This window comes from Crassostrea angulata, chromosome 2 (assembly GCF_025612915.1).
Source record: "Crassostrea angulata isolate pt1a10 chromosome 2, ASM2561291v2, whole genome shotgun sequence".
Classification (NCBI taxonomy): domain Eukaryota; kingdom Metazoa; phylum Mollusca; class Bivalvia; order Ostreida; family Ostreidae; genus Magallana; species Magallana angulata.
Window position 1 is genome coordinate 29,773,530 of NC_069112.1, and position 21,084 is coordinate 29,794,613.

Here is a 21,084-nt window from a genome sequence, read left to right on the forward strand (position 1 = left end):
CAGTACTCTGAAGAAGAAGAAGAAGATACATTAACATTTAATAATTACGTTAAAAATATAAAACTGGAAAAGGAGTTTACGAACGGGTGTCCCCAAATTTATTTCAAAATTAAATTTGTTAACAGTTAATAATAAAACTATGCTGTGCAGATTCAAAATATTTTATATTTTGTAAAAATACGTTACTTTTTAACTTATTTTACATCGAACTGATCATGTTGAATGCCTCTAGCTATCAATATAAGATTATTGCCGATCATTCCTTTAAAAAGAAATACTTGTTTTTTCAAGTTCACTTGGATATTTCAAGTCGACGTAAGTATGGAAATAACAATTGTTAATTGATAATACGTCGTCGATATACCTGAGTGTTGAGCTGAAGGCTACAGCGTTTACGTACAAATTCTGCTTCATAAGAATACGAAAATAGATCTGCTGACAATGGGACACAAATGGTACCTATGGGAATTCATGGGAAACAGATTGTTGGAAAACTTGATTTCCAGAAACTACATAGAGGTAAGCATTTTTACGACTTCCATTTTTATCAAGGACAAAAATGTCGATGATATCAAAAAGCTTAGATCTTAATTTTTTGTTTGTATAAAGCGTTGAGAAATCTAATCTAAACGACACCTACAAGCACGATAGCAGCCGTTTAACTATATACAATTCATTTAAAATGTGTTCCATCTACTCCACAGACATATAATTGTGAAGTTCATCATAGTTGCTGGACTTGATGACTTTTCCGAGTTCTGTATATCGTTGTGATGTACATGTATTGTTGGATTTATCTAGGTTAAGAAAAGAGAATGTATTAAAAACATGTCAAACTTACTCAATTCATTATCAATAATGTTATGTTGTTGTAATTTTAATATTTGAAATAATTTTTACTTATATATATTTCTTTGAATAATTCTATCAGTTATTCTAATTACTAAATGATCAACGGATCGTATTTTATTGCTGAATCTTAAAAAAAAAATGAGAAGAAAATATTTTAATGTAATACCTTCAGTACCTTTATTATCGGTCTTTGGATCATACTTGTTATGTCTGGTAAAATATATTAATAAAGTCAAAATAATTAAAACACACAATCACTTCTTAATTTATCAATATTACATTTAGTCAGAGGATTAATATTGACATACATATTTTCTTTAATGATAAAATTTTCTGATGTAAATTTTAGAGAAACAAAGTTACCTCGTATGCGCATTTATCGCTGTAAAGAGAAAAAAAATTTTAATCTTATGAGTTGGAATCAATATAGTTTCTACTTTAAAAGATGAAAAAAATTATTCATCTGTATTTTTTTGCATAAAATGTGTTGTCGGTAAATGGAATTATTGACATTTTAAAAAAATATTAAATACTTTCAGGGTCTTAATTATGACCAGTTGAAAATTTGACAAGCTTTTATATGGGAGATAAATATGATGGTTATTTTGTTTTTGTTTTTGTTTTTTAATTTATGTATTTCATTTTTGTTTTTGCATTCGTAAAATATTCATCAACATTTTTCGAGAAATATGAATTTTATGCATGTGCTTAATAAAATAATAAAATATTTTTTTAAATATTTTAATCGAAAATTTATTTTGAAAAAAAGACATTTCCAAATCTGTTCCTATATACTTGAAGTTATCATATGTGTCCATATCAGTTAGTTGTAACAGGTGATATGTTCCTTAATTAAAAAGAATGAAATTTCAACTCCCAATCATGATTTAAATATTGTATTTACGGTAAGCATATAATTAAAACCAACTTATATTTGACAAACATAATTTCAAAATGATTGGAATGGCAAATATATTATTCTGTTGTAACTATTGAAACTCAACCTGTACAAAATTAAATATGTAAGCAGTTCTTTAAGGACAACAAATCAATATGACCGCCCTCTCAAGAGCTACTACCCAGAACTTCTGTGTTGAGAGGAGGTACGCCTAAGGGATTTTTATGTTTGAATTCACTCTTAAGAAAAACGTCTCAGACCGAAACGTACAGCAATTAGATTAGGTCTCGTATAGTACATACGAATTGAACGTAAATTTGATGTTATCGAAGTACCTGTTTTCCTTCTCCAGAAGATGAAATTGATAACACTTCCAAAAAGCACAATTGCAATTGACAGAACAACACCAATTACAATAGGGGTGTTGTCACCACACAACTGCCAATCGCTGGACACGTCTAAATAAAACAGTATGAGTTTACCAATACTTATACCATATTATTATCATTTTTAAGCTAAGCAATTACAATACGAACTGTATGCACATATTTATTCGAATTTACATTTTAACAGATTTAATAACGTTCAAGTTTTGAAATGATACCTAAACCGCACATCAGGCCACTCCATCCTTTTTTGCAGCCTTCATTGCATATCCCTGTAACAGGATCACAAGATTCGTTTCCAGTACAGTAAGTGTTGCATCGGTTTGTACAGTCTAATCCAAATAATCCTAAGGGGCATGCTGTGAAACAACATACATTGATTTGTCACTTATATCATAATGATATGACAAAGGGCACACCAACTCATCAAGTTGTAGAGCAACGTTTTCCTTAGGTATATTGTTTTCTCAGGTATATGATTTTATCATCAGAAGAGGTAAGCAAAACAGAAGAAAATACAAACTTTCGTTACAATAGTCCCCTCTGTATCCATGTGAACATCCATTCAAGCAACTTCCGTTGGTGCGATGACAATGATTGGCTTCTAAACAATGACCGCATTTGCTGCGACATTCAAATCCGAAGTAGCCATCTTTGCACTCTAAATTAAAGGTATACGAACATGTCATGCACACAATATCAATAAAAAATAACAATTTTCTAAGTATGAAAGTTGCAAAACTAGAAATAATTTCTGTGATGAGTTTATAAAACAAACAAAAAACAATGTTTTTTGGGAGTTGATTTTAATCAACTCTCCCATGCAGTTACTCAGGCAAACCAAAAGTGAAACAGTCCTTGGACCTAAGCACAAATAAACACCGCTGACAACATTTAGTTCTATAATGATGATCAATAAATTCGATGTAATGAGTTCTTCAGCATTGTTTTTCAAGGAAACTGATTTATAGATACCTTGTAAATAGTCAGATTTTAAATGGTACGAACAATTAAGATATTTTTTGAAGTCGTACATTTTATGTATTCCTACGCCAGAGTTCAATATAGTCTCGTCAACCAGACGCTCGGCTGTCTCCGTAAATTTCCGACAAGCAGAGAGTCTCTCTTGCTTGTCGGAGATTAACGGATACAGCTTAGTCTGGTTGAACGAGACTAGAGTTAAATTTTGCTTGGATCCAAACAATTTCTCATAACTGTTTCGATCACTGATAAGTAGTTTGATGGACTAATTCCTTGAATATTACACAACATGATTGATATTGAATTTTCACGAAATTCCTGTATGAGAATTCACATAATAAAAAATGTGTGCAATTCACATACTTATAGGAATTTACTTGCGATGCATGCAAAATAATATCGTTGATTTTAAATAAATAATAATTGATAAAATCAACTCCCGTCAGTACTTCAGTACTTTGATTTTTCCTTGGGAATGTTACCAAATATACTGGAATTAATTTCACAACAGTTATAACATTACGAACTGTAAAAGTTCACTTGGTTTAATGATGATCTGCAAGCGAAGTTAAATATATGTGTCGCCATTTATTTTACTATAAACACTTACAATGTTCAAAGTTTGATTAAGAATTAAAAATAAATATATACATGAAAATGAATATTGAATTTAAAGACAAGACTGTAAACAGTCTACCTCAGTGAACAGTTTTTCTCAAAGTAAAATCGAAAACATTTTGCAGTTTAACATAGACTTTATCTCTAATGCCTCTTTAAATTTCCAATTAAATCAAACCATTTATTTTAAATGTACATTCAAGTTATTAAAAATATTAATTTTAAAACACAGCATACACATACTCAATGGTTTTACACAACATAATTAGAATCATAGAGCGATAATATATTCAAATTAGGATAAGAAAAATAAACTAGAGCAAAGCTCGTTGCAAAGCAACGAGTGGGTCTTCCGTTAATGTCGGAAGAAAAGCTGGAAGTTCCTGTAAGAAGCAAAGCTTGAACCAATAACAAGTGTAACTAAAATAAAAAGATGAAAAAATCGAATTATTCCTAGTACGACTTAACAAAATCCGAATGATTTTAAGTACGACTTAACAAAAACCTTCCTTATTTCAAGAACGACTTAACAAAAAAAATCCGAATGTGTTCAAGTACGACTTAACAATTATTTTTGGTACGAGTTAACTTTACTTTGAACATTACGCTATTTTTTAAACCAAAGACGCGGAAACAAAATTTCCGGAAAAATCAATTTTTAAACCCAGATATCTCTTTAATGCATTGTCCGATTTTAAAACGGGTTTCAGTGTTAGATTCAGCTTGATAAGCTTTATAAAACGCATATTCATTTTTGATTTGATCAAAAAATTCATTTTTTCGAAAAATTTGTTTCACTTCCGGTTTCGACCGGAAGTGATGGATTTTTATTTCCAGCCTTATTGCACATGTAAATTGCCAAATTCATAACCACAGAAAATTTCAAGACTCTATCTTAAAGCGTTTTTGAGAAATGTCGCGGACAAAATGACTTTTTTAAAAGTTTAAAAATGACGTAACGTCAAAACGGAAGTGACGTTGTTATGGAAACTTTAATATCTTTAAGGCATTATAATTGCACATAATCCCTGAAAGTTTCCTTTAAATAAGTTGAAAACTTTTTGAGTTATGAAGCCAAGAAGGAGTCAGAAAAAAAAGAAAAAGAAAAAAAATAATAACTAGAGCAAAGCTCGTTGCAAAGCAACGAGTGGGTCTTCCGGTAATGTCGGAAGTAAAGCCGGAAGTTCCTGTAAGAAGCAGAGGTCTCAAACCAACAACAAGAGTAACTTAAATAAAAAGATGAAAAATCGAATTATTCCTGGTACGACTTAACAAAATCCGAATGATTTTAAGTACGAATTAACAAAAACCTTTCTGATTCCAAGAACGACTTGACCAAAAAAAATCCGAATGTGTTTAAGTACGACTTAACAATTATTTTTGGTACGAATTAATTTTACTTTGAACATTACGCTATTTTTTAAACCAAGGACGCGGAATCAAAATTTCCGGAAAAATCAATTTTTAAACCTCGATATCTCTGTAATGCATCGTTCGATTTTCAAACGGATTTCAGATTTGAATTCACCATGGCAAGTTCTATAAGACTGTAGTATTGTCTTATTTTGTTCAAAAAAATAAAAATTTCCAAAATTTGGAACTGCTTCCGGTTTTGAGCAAAATTGATGAACAAAATTTTAAACCCCCCAGTACATTATAGAATTGGTACATCTATCATCAGTAAAAATTTCAAAGCGATATGTTTAAAGTTTACGGAGATTTCTTCCGGACAAAATCACTTTTTTAAAATTTAAAAATGGCCGCCAAATTTGAACGGAAGTGACGTAAATGCTGAAACTTTAACATCTTTGAGGCACGGTAACTTTACGAAAGCTCTGAAAATTTCATTGAAATCGAATGAAAACTTTCTGAGATATAAAGCCGAGAAAGAGTCAGAAAAAAAAATAAAAAATAAACTAGAGCAAAGCTCGTTGCAAAGCAACGAGTGGGTTTTCCGCTAATGTCGAAAGCAACGCTAGAAGTACGTCTAAGAAGCAGAGTTCCTCATCTAGTAACAAAGAAACCTAAGTACAAAAAGATAAAAAAAAAACCGAATGATTTTTGGTACAACTTAACATAATCCGAATGGTTTTAAGCACGACTTAACCAAAAACCCTTAACCATTTCTAGAACGACTTAACAAAAAAACAATGTGTTTAAGTACGACTTAACAAATTTGACTTCATTTTAGGTACAAGTTAACTTTACCTTGAACTAACATCTTTTTTCTTAACCCAGAATGCAAAATTAAAATTTACGTAAAAATCAATTTTCTTTAAAACATAATTCTGAGCAACTTTTCCTCTTCACTGCTTTTCAAAGGGTTGACCTTTCGTACTGTGTGCTCGTTGCGTCATTAATTGTCAGAAACTTATCGATGTAAAGTTTACTTTACTGTACCTCTGTGAATATTTTCTATGTAAAATTACTATGAACCAGACAGCATTGAATTGGTGAACATTTCAAAGGGCCCCGCTTATGTTATTTCAGAGAATTTTGCTTTGACCTTGACCTTTAACTTGAAATTTTTCCAGCTGGCATAGAACTATTAACTCAATTTCATTCCCCCTAACATACATGCATTTTTGTTCAATCTGACCAAGATTAAGCATATTTGGAAAATAATCTACTGTCTAAAACTAATTTTAAAAAGATCTGCTATGACCTTCACATTGACAGACTTGGTTCAAGGTCACTGCACGCCATTAACCAATAAACTCTGTAAAGGTAAAATATTAGCCAAATAGGGGCTAAAAGGAGAGTATATCTATGCTCTTAAAATATGGATTTTTGTGTGTTCTGATATGACCTTGACTCTTCATCTACAAATATCATTCGAGGTCATTGCATATATTTTGATCAAAGGCATCATGTGGGTGAAGAATGAGGCTGAATGGAGCAAAGGGAGAGAAGATATACTCCGGAGAAGGATTTTTAAAAATATAATTCTGCTATGACCTTCACAGTTTCTTTTCACTGAAAATAGGTTCAAGGTCACTACACACCCTTTACTCAAAAGCTCTGCTTATGTGAAGTCTGAGCCAAATAGGGGTTAGTAGAAAGTATATATGCTCTCAAAAAAGGATTTTTGCATGATCCGATATGATCTTCACCCGTTACCTAGAAATTTCATGCAAGGTCACTGCACATCGTTTAACCATCGAGACACTCTGCGAGTATTAGCCAGATTGGACCAAAGGGAAAAAAGATATGCCCCAGACAAGGATTTTATATATATAATTCTGCTATGACCTTAACCTTATACCTGATGAGGTGTGAGCCAGATTGGGCCAAGGGGAGAGAAGGTATGCTCCAGTCAAGCAATCTCGGATGCACAGACGGACAAATTGATCACTAGAAGGCGCCCGCATAAACATGCCTTTTTATCTAATTTAAAATAGTATCCATGCTCTCTGCCCTTGGTGAATAGTCATCAAAACCATTCATCAGCAGAATTTGATTTCCCTCCTTTTTAAGGTGGTATGGGACATCTGTCGATATTAATGTGGATCAAAGTACTATATAATTGAAAAATTTTCACCGGTTTAGAATTTTCAAATTTTACAATATTTAACCAAAAAATAGCTTTTAAAAATATTTGAAAAGGTAAAAATTGTAAAAACCCCAGCGGGATTCGAACTCATGACTTACAGGTTTCTAGTAAACCCTCTAACCCACTGCGTTAAGGAGTTAGGTGACCATTTTTGAAAAGAAACTACATGTACTTATATAATTACACTTTATTTTATTGTTTATTTCGATAAACAATACGTCACAACATGGAAGTGTCCCATATCACCTTAAACTCGAAACACCTCTGACCTAATAAGATCGCCGCATTAAATACAAAGTTTGATTTAACTCTAATTTGTTTATCATCAAGAAATTCTGCAACGCTGACAAATAAAGTTTTCTTCTGTATAATGAAATACCAATTAACTGACTATTTGGACAATAGCAAGTTTATTGTCCCACTCCACAGCAACTATTTCCCTTGGCTTTGCCTCATTAAATAGTTGCTGTCTTGGGGGACAATAAACTTGCTATTGTCCTCATACCCAGTAAATACTAAATAGGCATATAATATCCCATCCACCTACATTTCATGTTATATAACCTCCCGTTTGTAACCTTCAATTTCACTGTAAAGTCAACACATCTGTCATAGCCGCAAGTTTCACAATTTATTTCTGCTTCTCATGTACTTAAAATTAGGGGCCTTAATATTGCTTACCAATTCCAACAAGAGACATCCCTCTAACTATTGATAATCATTAAAATTCATTTCATGAATCTACGCAACAATGATAAACCTTCAAGTACAGTCACTCTCAATTTTACAAAAATATTGACGATACTTTATCCGAAACTGTTCCTTGTACCTTTAACTTAGTACACTAACATTTTTATGAAAAGACGGTTTGTCTTAGAATAAGAAAGCTAAAGCAATTCTGAGAAAAAGAATACTACATATTGCCAATTCCATTGAGGTTTAATAAAAATATGGCCATTTAAGTGAACCCACCATTTCCAATTTCCTTTAGTAAACACAGATTTACAGGGTTCTCCATAGTAAAAGCATCTTTACCTGACCTTTTAGAGGTCAACTGTTGTTCAACCACCTTTAAAAAGAAACCTTATACAATACAACATATGCCTACATGATATAATCATGATAAAAGCTTCACGTCACTTAGAAATACCCTTACATGTATACCCCCCCCCCCCCCCTCAATCTTTTGATTTTCATAAAAAGTCATGGTTTGAAATGTTTTGCCTAATTTTATGAAACGTGTGGCAATTTCCTTGAGTCATTTCTCACACATATTTGAAATCAATCATCAATGATTCTAAAATTTGATCTTTATTTGTTTATTGTATGATTTGTACCATTTTAATTAACAAATAGACAGCTATCCTGCTTGTGATTTCTTGTTTTCATGAAAAAAGTAAGCTAACAATCATATTTAGTGAATATCTAATCTATTCTGATTTCTAGTCTCCTTCTAACCATGCTAAAACAGTAATTTACAACCTACAAGTTAGACATCTGCCTTAAATTAGAATTAAATTCAAACACACCCAGGTAGCTGAAGACAGAGTTGATTTCAATGAAAAATGTTCAAATTTGACATGTTTTTCTACCTTTTTTCTGCATATATACCTTAGAAAGGTAGAAATAGGTTGTTTCTTGTTCATTTCAAAAGTAATTATCATAGCAGATGTTATTTCAAAGTCAAATGTACATTTACATATCCTACATGTAATCTTAATGCAGACAATTAAATAGAGGGGGGGGGGGGGGGATTTTTCAATTATGTAAACACATCTAAATATCTTTATGAAATAAAAAATAAAGAAAACATAATTGCATACTTTTATTGAAAAACAAATTTTCACAGCAATTATGAATTTCTTTAAACAGCCTTAATTTTGTTTTCATAATTTCTTATTAAACACAAACCACAACATGGCATGATGCTTTCTTCAAGTTCCATTATTGTTCATGCATTATTGGATTTAATTTGAATTACCGGTAAATAGTCTGTAGAACACAAGGAATATGCATGTGGATAGAGGTGACAGGTTAATCTCAGGAGCTGACCCACAAGAATCAACAGGTACCGGTAAAAGCCATGTTGTAACAAGAGTCTGTTTTGAGCTGAAATTAAAAAAAAAAATAATTAGCTGTGTTTACATACATGTACTAGTAATAGCTGTGTTTACATTAACATATGCATAGTATTTCTGTAAAAAATACACTGACCATGCAGTGTAATAAGTATGACATATCCCAATACATGATATAACATTTAGGCAGTACAAGATCAAAAAATTGCATATCAAGTCATAATATAATATTAAAAAATTTTCATAGGTATAAACACTTATCAAATTGAGAGAGAGAGAGAGAGAGTTTGAGAGAGAGAGAGTTTATTACGGTACCGTACTTGTAGTGCAACAGTCAATATTTCAATTCGTAATTTACAAATGAATATTACCCACCGAACAGCGTCAAAGTACATGTACTGGTATTAGCTTCTGGTATACCATTTTTATCAATTCTACTGCGTTTTGTTTTTTTTGGCAAATAAATTTAGCGAGGGTTTTTGTTTATTTTCTTATAAATTACATGTTTTAAAAACAATACTATGGGTAATAAGCATAAAACATGTATCAGTAAACTTAATGAAGAATTTTTAATAGATTATTTTTCACAGAATGTGGTACATAACATGTATGTCAATCTTTATAAAACTAGCGCATATTTCGTGCGCCATAAATTGCAAGTTTTTTGTAAATATCATTTACTTGCATGATAGGTATATATGGTCTAACCAAAATTTTCTTCATAAAGCTACAGCTGTATGTACCACATATATGTTTTGTCACAAGTATACATTTAAAAAAAAAATACGCAAATTCCAACAGTTGAAATAAACTCAACTCATTCTCTGATAAGTTCATTGTGTTTTGTGCGTGCATATCTTATTTGTCTGCTGCAACAGCAGCCAATCAGCGGTAAGCTGAATCCACAAAAAGAAAGTTTGTGTTTTAGGAGCGGGTAAATTGTTTATGCGACACTGTCAAGAAAACCACACCAAATAATAACAAGAAACATAAATATTCACTTAAATGTATTGTGTTGTAAAGTAAAGGTTTTTAACACTTATTGCATCTTGCAAAACATGTGATGACCCTTAATCATCTGTCATATATCTGATATACATGTATATGTAAAAGATGGGAGAAATAACGATAGAACAAACTGGGATTCGAACCTGGCCCTCTGAATCTCTAGTCAAGTGCTCTACCAACTGAGCTACATGTATCTGGCACCGGTATTCAAACCAGTCTGACCGTCACATTCCTTCCCCCTTAAATGATCTTCACCCTCGAAGATCACCCCTGGCAGGATCGAGTTAACCTGTTAGTTCCAGGAGTTGGTCACAACACCAATATTGTAACAGGATGGTAGAAATAATGAAGGACCAAACCGGGATTTGAACCTGGGCCCCCTGAATCTCTAGTCAGGTGCTCTACCAACTGAGCTATCTGGCACTTGTATTCAAACCGGTCTGATCGTCACATATATAAAGAATTATTTTAAACAATGTTGTTCAATAAAAAATAACACTCGCAACCTTCAGTTTTTGTCTGTAATTAATCAATATTGGCGTGCGATCAGTTCTCGCCGAGTACCATTTCTCACCAGTGCATTGTTACGTCATTTTATCAACACATAAAATTACATACGAAAATATGATGTAACAGTGCACCAGCGAGAAATGGTCCTCGGCGAGAACTGCTCGCACGCCAGTACTGCCAGTAGTCAGATTAAAAAAAGAGAATAAAAAATTACATTTAAAACATTAACAAAGACAATTTAAGTACACATCATAACTGCTAAACAAGAAAAATTATGTGAACTGGTAGAATGGTACGCATAGTTCTAACTTGTAACCTACATGTAGAAGTACATGTACCGGGTACCCGTTGGTCTGCTAAACCTCTCTAATGATACAATGATCGGCATCATAAAGATATTTAAGTCATGTTTTAACTCTGAAGTCTGAAGTATACAATTTTATTTACTTGAAGTTATGTCTACAGGGTATTCATGACTACATTTGGAGTCTTCTGCACAAGAATATATGATATGTTTCTAATTAGACCCTGCTTTGAATTTTGAGTTGAAAATTCACAATCTGTTATTTTTTTGAATAGATAAATTCAGTTACCCTTTCCAGTCCCCCATGAACCTCGAGCGAGTCTAAACATCCATGAAACATGTAAAAATTACACGTTAGTAAACAAACACCCACATCATAACAAAAACATCTAACAGTGTGCACGTACTTACATGTACATCTATACTAAATTTTAAACAGTTAAAAAGAAACTTTAAAAGGAGTAAAAGCCTCACCTTCTTCAGTAACATCCACATAAATCACACACTTTAATGTCCATCTTTTCTCCTTTATTACTCGTAGCTTATCAACGGCTGATCGTCGACAGAAGTGTGGCTGTCAGAATTTCCTCGTAAACGATTCACACGAGAAAAATATCCTCCTTAAACAAATATGTAGTATTGTTCCCTGTGCATGTTCATATGTTTCACAGTAACTTGAAAATGCATGTATACACGGTACACCGAAAGAATACACAACTTCTTCTACAATGCCATTCGTTACTGTTTACATTCGGCGCGCGCGCGGGGGTTACATACAGGGGCGCCCCGACAAATAGTTGCACATAGAACGTTTACATAATGTGTGTTCATTGAATTCATAAATGATATAGATGAAAAAAATGAAATTGAATCACAACAATTTATCTAAGACGCAACACAACGTAATGCAGTAAATGCCTGGGCCTTAAAGTGGCATTTGTTCGCTTGTGTGTCTATGTAGACATATTAACTCGTTCATGTACGATTCTCACATATTTGTTTTATGAAATTTGAAAAAAAATATAGCACAGAACTTGTTTAATTTGATACCAAATGACATTATTTAATATATTAACAATAACTGAATTCATTTTTTTTCATTAAATGATAATGATTTTTGCTATCAGAAAAATACGTGTATGAGCTGCTGACCCCTAATTATAGGGGCCAGCCCTTTTTTCTTAATTTTAAATGAAAGCTCTCGTTATTCTAAACAACTTTTGCTCTATATGTAATAACAAAATATTTTTAGTTTAAAGGTTATTATACAAAGAACAACAAAATTTCAGACCCCACAAAACCTATACTTTACCGGCAAATAGCCTAAAAACTAAAAAACATTTTGCCAAACTTTTCATGCCAGCAAAACTATAAAATGTTACCAACAATTCTGCTAAATTTCATGCAACTATCTTTTGTAGTTCCCGAGATCAACTCTGGACAAAAGACCCCCCAATTTTCAATTAAAGGGCAATAACTCATAACTGGAAGTGAATTTTAAAAATTTGAAAAAAACGTCTCGAGATATTAACATTGTCTACATACCCTGAAAGTTTCATAACAATCAGACAACAAATGTACGAGAAATGGCCTACACAAAATTTGCGGATAAAAAAAAAAAATAATAATAAGAAACAGTAGAATAACAGAAGGGTTTTCCGTTGAAAAACGGAAAACCCTAAATAATAATAAAAAGAAACCGAAGAAAAACAAGAGGGTCTTCCATTGGAAACGGAAGACCCTAATAACTAGAGCAAAGCTCGTTGCAAAGCAACGAGTGGGTCTTCCATTAATGTCGGAAGTAAAGCTGGAAGTTCCTGTAAGAAGCAGAGCTCTTAAACCAATAACAAGAGTAGTTAAAATAAAACGATGAAAAAAAAATCGAATTATTCCTGGTACGACTTAGCAAAATCCGAACAATTTTAAGTACGACTTAACAAAAACCTTTCTGATTTCAAGAACGACTTAACAAAAAAAATCCGAATGTGTTCAAGTACGACTTAACACTTATTTTTGGTACGAGTTAATTTCATTTTGAACATTACGCTATTTTTTAAACCAAGGACGCGGAATCAAAATTTCCGGAAAAATCAATTTTTAAACCCCGATATCTCTGCAATGCATCATCTGATTTTAAAACGGATTTCAGTTTTAAATTAAGCTTAATAAAAGCTCCTTTGTTGCTTTATGATTTATATCAAATTGTTGGTCAAAAAAGAGTAATTATAATAAGACTTAGTAGCCCCTCTGGTCCCTAATTTGAGGGGTCAGCCCTTTTTTCTTGATAACAAATAAAAGGTGTTTCTAATATATACAAATTTTGTTCTACAAGTGTTCACGAATTGTAAACCGTTCTCGAGATATCTAAACAACTGTGTTTTAGGGACCGACCCTTTAACCCCTTATCGGGGCCACTAACAACAAAATCTTTTGTACCATATTGTTAAGAACATTATTGAGAACAACTTTTGTTTTACATTGCTTTTTAAAATATTTCTCCTTTTTCGGATATTGATGATCAAAGTTTTGAACTTCTGGCCCCTTGAAACCCCTAATTACGTAATATATGACTTAGGTATGGTACTGTATAGATAAACAACTGTACAATGAACATTTTTGCTTCTATACTTAATAACAAATTATTGTTCATAAAAGAGTTATTTTAAAAAGACATTGGAGCCCTCTTTGCCCCTTATTTGAGGGGCCAGCCCCTTTTTCTTGATATCAAATTAAAGGTCTTGCAAATTTTAACATATTTTGTTCAATAAGTGTTTATAAAATGTTAACCGTTCTTGAGATATCTGTGCAAATGTGTTTTAGGGGCCGACCCTTTCACTCCTTAATGGGGTCATTACAAAAGCATTTAAGGCGGCATATTGTAAAGAACACCAATCTGAGCAACTTTTGTTCTACATTGCTTTTCAAAATATTTCTCCTTTTTCAGATACTAATGATCAAAGTGTTGAACTTCTGGCCCCTTGAAACCCCTAATTACGTAACATATGACTTGGGTATGATACTGTATAGATAAACAACTGTACAATGAACATTTTTGCTTGTATAATTAATAACAAATTATTGTTCAGTAAAGAGTTATTATAAGAAGAATTAAGAGCCCTTTTGGCCCCTAATTTAAGGGACCAGCCACTTTTTCTTGATGTCAAATGAAAGCTCGTGCAAATTTAAACAACTGCTGCATTACATGTCTTAACAAATTATGTACACATCGAAAGGTATTACAGAAAATGTGAAAAAATTTCGTGGAAAAATTTGGTGCTAATTTTCAGGTTCAGGCGAGCTTCGAGGCCTTGAGACATTTTCATAATTGGAAGCATGGGGGTACATCTACAGACATTAATCTACAATCCCTGAAATTTTAAGCTTTTATCTTGATTAGTTTCGGAGGAGATGCGTGGACAAAATGACCCTTAAAAATTTACAAAATCGTCTATATCTGAAACCGGAAGTGACGTCATCATGCGAAAATTTAATAATATGTAGCAACGATAGCGTTCTATCACTCCTGAAAATTTCGTGCAAATCGGTTGGGTAGTTTTTTAGAAATAACGCTCCAAAAAAGTCAGAAAAAGAAAAAAAAGAATAATAAGAATAAAGAAAAAGAAACCGTAGAATAACAAGAGGGTCTTCCGTTGGAAACGGAAGACCCTAAAAAGAAACCGAAGAATAACAAGAGGGTCTTCCGTTGGAAACGGAAGACCCTAATTATATTCTCACTTTTCATCTGATCACAAGTGTTTCCTGTCCATCCCGGTTTACATCCGCCATCACAACGCCCTGTTATCTTGTCACATCTTTCAGCAACGTTACAGGTTGTGCTACACTTCTTTGAGCAGTTCTTGCCGTAGTATCCTATTATACATTCTACAATAGTTATTTTATGCATTATGATAAAACATAAACAAACTTTTAAGGTCATAGTTTTGAACGATTTGTCTTTTTCAAACGCGAATAAAAGTAATAAACACCAATGTGGTATCACATTTGCCTTGAATCAAGCCATGCAGATTGTTAGTTTGCTTTACAAGGTTTACATTTATAAGGTTTGCTTTTGTGTTTTAAGAAACTCAATAATGAGTAAATTTACAATTAAAATGGTTTCATACATTAAATGAAAGAGGAACAGCATAAAGTACATGACATATCAACCAATCAATTAAAAGAAAAATAGAAAACAAAAGATAATTTAAACTGTAATACGGTTGAAGTAAATTAAGAGAATTCAAACTACATTAAGTATTCTCGCACGATTGACTATGATTTTCTGGAAAACAACCTCGACAGTGTCCTGTATATGCGTCACACTCTCTATCTAGACAGTGATGAGGGCATGGGTTCTGACAGCAATCACCATAGCTCCCGCGATATCCTATTAAAATTAAAATGTCAACGAAAAATTAAATGTTTGAACAAAATTTAACATGAAACTAAAGATAAAAACATGTGAATATACTCACCGTATACTTCTACCTCACAGAGTTCATTGTAGGCATATTTTGACAGGTAACTAGGATTATCATTATGACTACGTTCATTGTAGTATATGACATAACGTCCGTATATAGGACAATGAATAACCGGGCTCACTGATGGTGATCCTCTTGTTTCGTCTTTGTAACAAAGATGTCCACTATCTTTAGATGTGATATTGGAAATGTAAAGAGAAAACCCTGCCATTCGATTGACAAATGGACCTGGATCTAAAATGTAGATAATACTTTTAAAACATGTATGTATTTATTTAAAGGAAAGTTCGATGATCTATTTATGCCTTTTGATAATCCTTATACATGTAACCAAACCAAATTTTAAAACACCAAGGGAAAACAAAATATCTCTTATTTGAATTAAAATCACAAATTAATAATAAAAAAGAAATTGTAATAGATCAAACGTGTTTATTTTTGATAGTGTTTTTATCCCAAAATCGTTTGAAATGGGCAGAAGTTGAGGAGCGATGTCAGTCTTTATAAAATTTACATTTAAATAAAGGCGCGACCTTTATGACCTTTAATTGAAGATTCAAATGAATTAACAGACCCATATTGACTATAACACAATAACACAGTTGTGTTTACGACACTGTCAATTAAACTCCTTGATCGTATAGTATATTGGAATATTTACCAACATACATGCAATAAATGGGAGAAAAACGTAATCGAATTAAAATAGTTTTAACACAGTGTTCCTACTGGTGATTTTTTCTTTGTATTCATGGGAAGCCCCGTTCATCCCAATGTACATACTGGACAAAAAAAATAAAAACCGACGCATACACAACATAACATCTTTACGAATAAGCAAATGACGAACAATCCACGATGATTGGACCCAACAAATTTTTATGATTCTAAAATGTATTGTAAGTGTAGCCATATAAATTTGATCCTTTAAAATCTTTCTTCAATGATTAGTTACATGTATCAATTTAAAAAAAAACTAAGTTTATCAGCGATTGATTTGCAGGCGGGTGGAAAAATCCTTTACATGTGCAAGCAAGAACGAATAATATACTATGATTAAACGTCCTGTAGAAAATTTTGATGTAACTAATGTTGAGCACATTTCCCAGGTCCACTCTCCATTCAGCTGTGTAGTATCCATCAGCGTTGATTGTACACTGACCTCCTGTATACATCCGGTCAGTGTACAAACCATCTACGGCTTTCTCACTCCCATAGTTTTTACTTTGATCAGGCCAGGGATGTTCTTGCCACGTAGGTTTATTCAAAGCTAGATTTTCTTAACAGATATAAAAGAATGAATTCATTAAGCCTTTATGAATCAATAAATAGCTCAACATTTATTTGTTAGTCATTGTACAAGTATTTGTTTGTTACAAGAAGGTATAAATAGTTGTCGAAATTTATCGAATTTTAGGTGTTCATTTATTACATGTATATTATTATGTTAAAACATTCAAGGAATGCCACTGATATGTTACAAAAAAAGAAAAGAAACGCGTTTGTGTACGTAATTATCAATTTTCTGATCTCTCAGTTTAAGGAAACATTCTAAAAAACGTGCATAGAACACATCTTTGCTAGCAAAGGGTTTTGGGTCCACTCCCCTCCCCATAGACCTTTGGCAGATATCATTACAAACATTCGGTGACAAGCTCCGCTTTATGAATTGCTGCAGCTGGGAGTAGCTGATCCAATCGCAGCGTTCAAAAAGGCGCTTGTAAAATGTGTTCTTTGGTAAAACATTCGTACTTCGAAAATATTGAGGAACAAATGCTTAAATATTGTGCCTCCCTATCGATGGCCAAACTAGATTAATTAAAACAACAATAAATTTTACTACATGTGATTGAAAAGAGATTTACAATCTTGTCAAAGCTGCTGTAATAGTATGGGAAGTAATCATAGCGAATGTAGAAGTTGCATATCACGTTAGTATATATGTCCTTGCTTATGGTGATTGCATCAAAAAGGTTCAGTTAGCTGGACTATATTTAATTAATTGTATCCAAAATATTCACGATGACAATGCTTGATATTTTTTGGCATATTAGCGACATTTTTACTCCCGGTGCTAGTCCTTACAAACAGTAGTTACCGAGTTTTCGTTTAAGGGTTTATGGGGAGCGGAATGGACAGAAAACTCTTTGATTTGTGAAGTTGATGAAACAGGAGAGTTATCATATCTGACCTGTCATCTCATATGCTGTTTGTTTTCTTTGAACCTAAACCTTGCTGGCCCAAAAACATTGCTCACGGTTCTTTTAAAGCCCTTATATACATGTACTAAAATATAGTCTGTCTAAGGTTACTGTTTCCATAAAATTTTGACTATTGTTTAATTATCACTAAAGGTGAAGTTTGTACGATATTAAAATTTAACATGGATGCCGGTAATGTAACTGCACTTGAAGTTATTCTTTTTTTCCCTCTATCTTGGAAAAGTTTTTTAACTTCATAGGTATAGAGTGTAATTTTCATATTTCCATATATACATTATTTTCATATATACACGTTTTGTCTTCAGGGAGGGATTCGCCTTCTAATAAACGGAGATTTCAAAGATTTTGATAAAATTCAATTTTTCCATTTTCAGTGTTTACAATGCTTTATAAATGTATTTCTAATGATCAACCAAAATTGATTGTTAGTAGTAGACTCGTATTTTGTTTCATTGGTTCAGTGTATATATGAAAAGCATTCTGTTAACAACATCATATGAAATACATGAGATCTGGAAGTCATTGTTTAAAAGGCGAAGAAAGTTGCTTAGTTTTCAAGTCCTGTCCGTTCCATTCCTTGAATTCGACAATGGTGGTTCCCATTATATATGAAGTTTGAATGAACTAACAGATATAACATTATATTTACATTTTCCAGTGTCTGTGCCTGTGATAACACTACGTATCAATTTTGTACTATATAACCCATAATTTCAAATGACACCAAATTGAGGCGCCAGCGGGGTTAGCTTATTTATATTTTAATATGTTATCGTAAGATGGTTTAAAAATATATAAATATAAGTAATAAGGAATCATTCTTTAAATATTATGAAGTGATAATCTATCATAAAGCCCTTCGGGCTTTATTTGATTTGTTCACGCCCCGACCGATTTTATCACCTCAAAATACTTAAAGAATGATTTCTTATTCCTTAATCAAATCTTGCTCAAAGAAACGTTAATCATACAAGTACAAGTAGAGATACCTCTACATTTGCAACACATGATATGAAAAAAAAACAACGAAAAAAGCATGCACTTACCTAAAGCACATACATGATCCACATAAAATAAAACCGCTTTGACGATAATAAGCACCACCTGATCAGACATTTTTTTTCTGCAAATAACAATCTTTGTATTTGAAATATTAATAATATGTACTCAATTAGAGACCATATATATATATATATATATATATATATATATATATATATATATATATATATATATATATATATATATATATATATATATATACAGCCTACTCCCGATATATTGAAATTCAGGGGACCATGCAAATAATTTCATTATATCCGTACTTCAATATAAGCGAAATTGACTGACGTGAAGCTACCATGTTTGAATTTTCAATCCCGATGTAAGCATAGAAAACCAATCCCGAATAAATTATTTGGTCATCATTTATCTATTACAGTGAAAAGATTACATGGATTATTAGTCCTTGAAAGTTTGATTAAAATTATATTCGTAAGTTTTGTAAGTTTCATTTTGTTGCTATCTTAAACCTCATCATAATCTCCGATCGCATTCTTTTTCGTTTTAGAGAAAAATCACCAGATTCAGACGTTTCAAATACTGCTGAACGCTGCCTGTATATCATCGTAAGTGTACTCGCGATAATCTCAAAATCCTTAGCTTTTTCGAATTTGGGCTTTGTCCTTTTATCAATAACCATAACTAGTTTGTATTAAGTGTCCGAAGATATAAGGTTTTCCTTTTCGTTGGGGTTTCCATATTACGTCTAGCTGCAATACATCCGTATACGTAAACACAAAGAAAGTAATAGTGAATAAATTTTACTTTTTAAAAGAAGCATTAAAACACACATGAAGAGAACTTATCAATTCACACCTTTGTATATCAACCGGTCAGTTTGGCATAATTACTGTTACCAACCGTGACGACAGCCACCAGAGAGTACTTCAATATAACAGTTATAAAAACAACTAATTATCACCTATATCTATCTATCTATCTATCTATCTATCTATCTATCTATTTATCTGCACAGGTAAGAAAGGGAAAAACAATTTTTTACAATTTGCAATAAACGTTCTTACAGATTTTTCAATTAAATTATCACTTACAAACAGTTCGTATAATAATCTAAATGAAATTGAAATGTTAAAATATTAAAGAAAGGACATTTTTTATTACATATTTTGTTTTGAAAAAAACCCCGCATATTTGAGGTTGCATTATTTTTACCTCTATCAAACCAGGATGTGTACGGTCCGAAACCTTTTGGCAAGCAGTTTAATGTTCATTCATGTGTATAAGGTAGTCAGATATATCATTTTTTTGTTTTACTTTCTTACAACACTTCTCTTTCTCTATCACACAAATATAATGTAGAATGCTTTTGCATTGCATATTAACACTATTAAATTTTTTTACCTGAAATTCTAAGTTGAATAATGCAAACATGTAATGTTGTTTGAAACAACAATTTTTTCAAAAGCATAGTTATGGTTACATGTACAATAGTATGACTATGCTGCAGTTGAGCACTAGATGAGTACCATGTCATTGGGTACAGATGTTGAAATCCAATATTCTAACCGCAAAACATATACTAAGTGTTATTGCTACAATGCTGTAAGGTGAATGGTTAAACAACGATAATGCGTTTAAATATTACAAATTCTGCCGCAGTACAAAACACCAAATACTAAATTTACGCCAACCATTAGAAATATCATTTACAGTGACAATTTCAATACATTTCAATTTCAGTTTTCTTGTCACACTGCTACACATCTACAATTCCCAAATTTTAATCCAAATCTACAGAATTACCCATTCTGAAAATGGATGTGTTGAATACGTTGAGACTTACGAGTATTTTTATGTATGACAGTGTGCATATTTGTAGATAAGACTTTTACGAAATCAAAAACATGTGTGGTGGTTTTCAAATATTCAGAATATGGGTGCAGGTAGTGTGCAAGTATTATCAAATATGTTTTACGGTGCTGCCGTTCTGGCGAGCGCAGCAAGAATTACACACACCTTGCATCATTGTCAACTTCTAGTTTTATTTAGGTATCAACGAATGTCAAAGAATTTTTGAGAGAGTATTGCTCTACAATAAATATGCCAAAAGTACTAATCTTAATGGTTATGATACATTCAGCGCAACCCCCTTCCCAGAGAGAGAGAG

At 32.3% G+C, this 21,084-nt stretch overlaps 1 protein-coding gene across 1 annotated transcript in view; it reads right to left on the reverse strand.

The window, feature by feature from the left end:
• Positions 1 to 693: 693 nt before the first annotated feature.
• Positions 694 to 21,084, reverse strand: part of LOC128174162 (uncharacterized) — a 28,423-nt gene continuing 8,032 nt past the window's right edge. Inside the window, exons 3-11 of the mRNA XM_052839783.1 lie at positions 15,664 to 15,906; positions 15,483 to 15,575; positions 14,924 to 15,070; positions 2,660 to 2,797; positions 2,355 to 2,495; positions 2,086 to 2,208; positions 1,216 to 1,234; positions 1,028 to 1,062; positions 694 to 797 (exon numbers count right to left, since the gene is read on the reverse strand). Coding sequence (XP_052695743.1) covers positions 694 to 797; positions 1,028 to 1,062; positions 1,216 to 1,234; positions 2,086 to 2,208; positions 2,355 to 2,495; positions 2,660 to 2,797; positions 14,924 to 15,070; positions 15,483 to 15,575; positions 15,664 to 15,906 — 1,043 coding nt within the window. The remainder of the gene's footprint in view (positions 798 to 1,027; positions 1,063 to 1,215; positions 1,235 to 2,085; positions 2,209 to 2,354; positions 2,496 to 2,659; positions 2,798 to 14,923; positions 15,071 to 15,482; positions 15,576 to 15,663; positions 15,907 to 21,084) is intronic.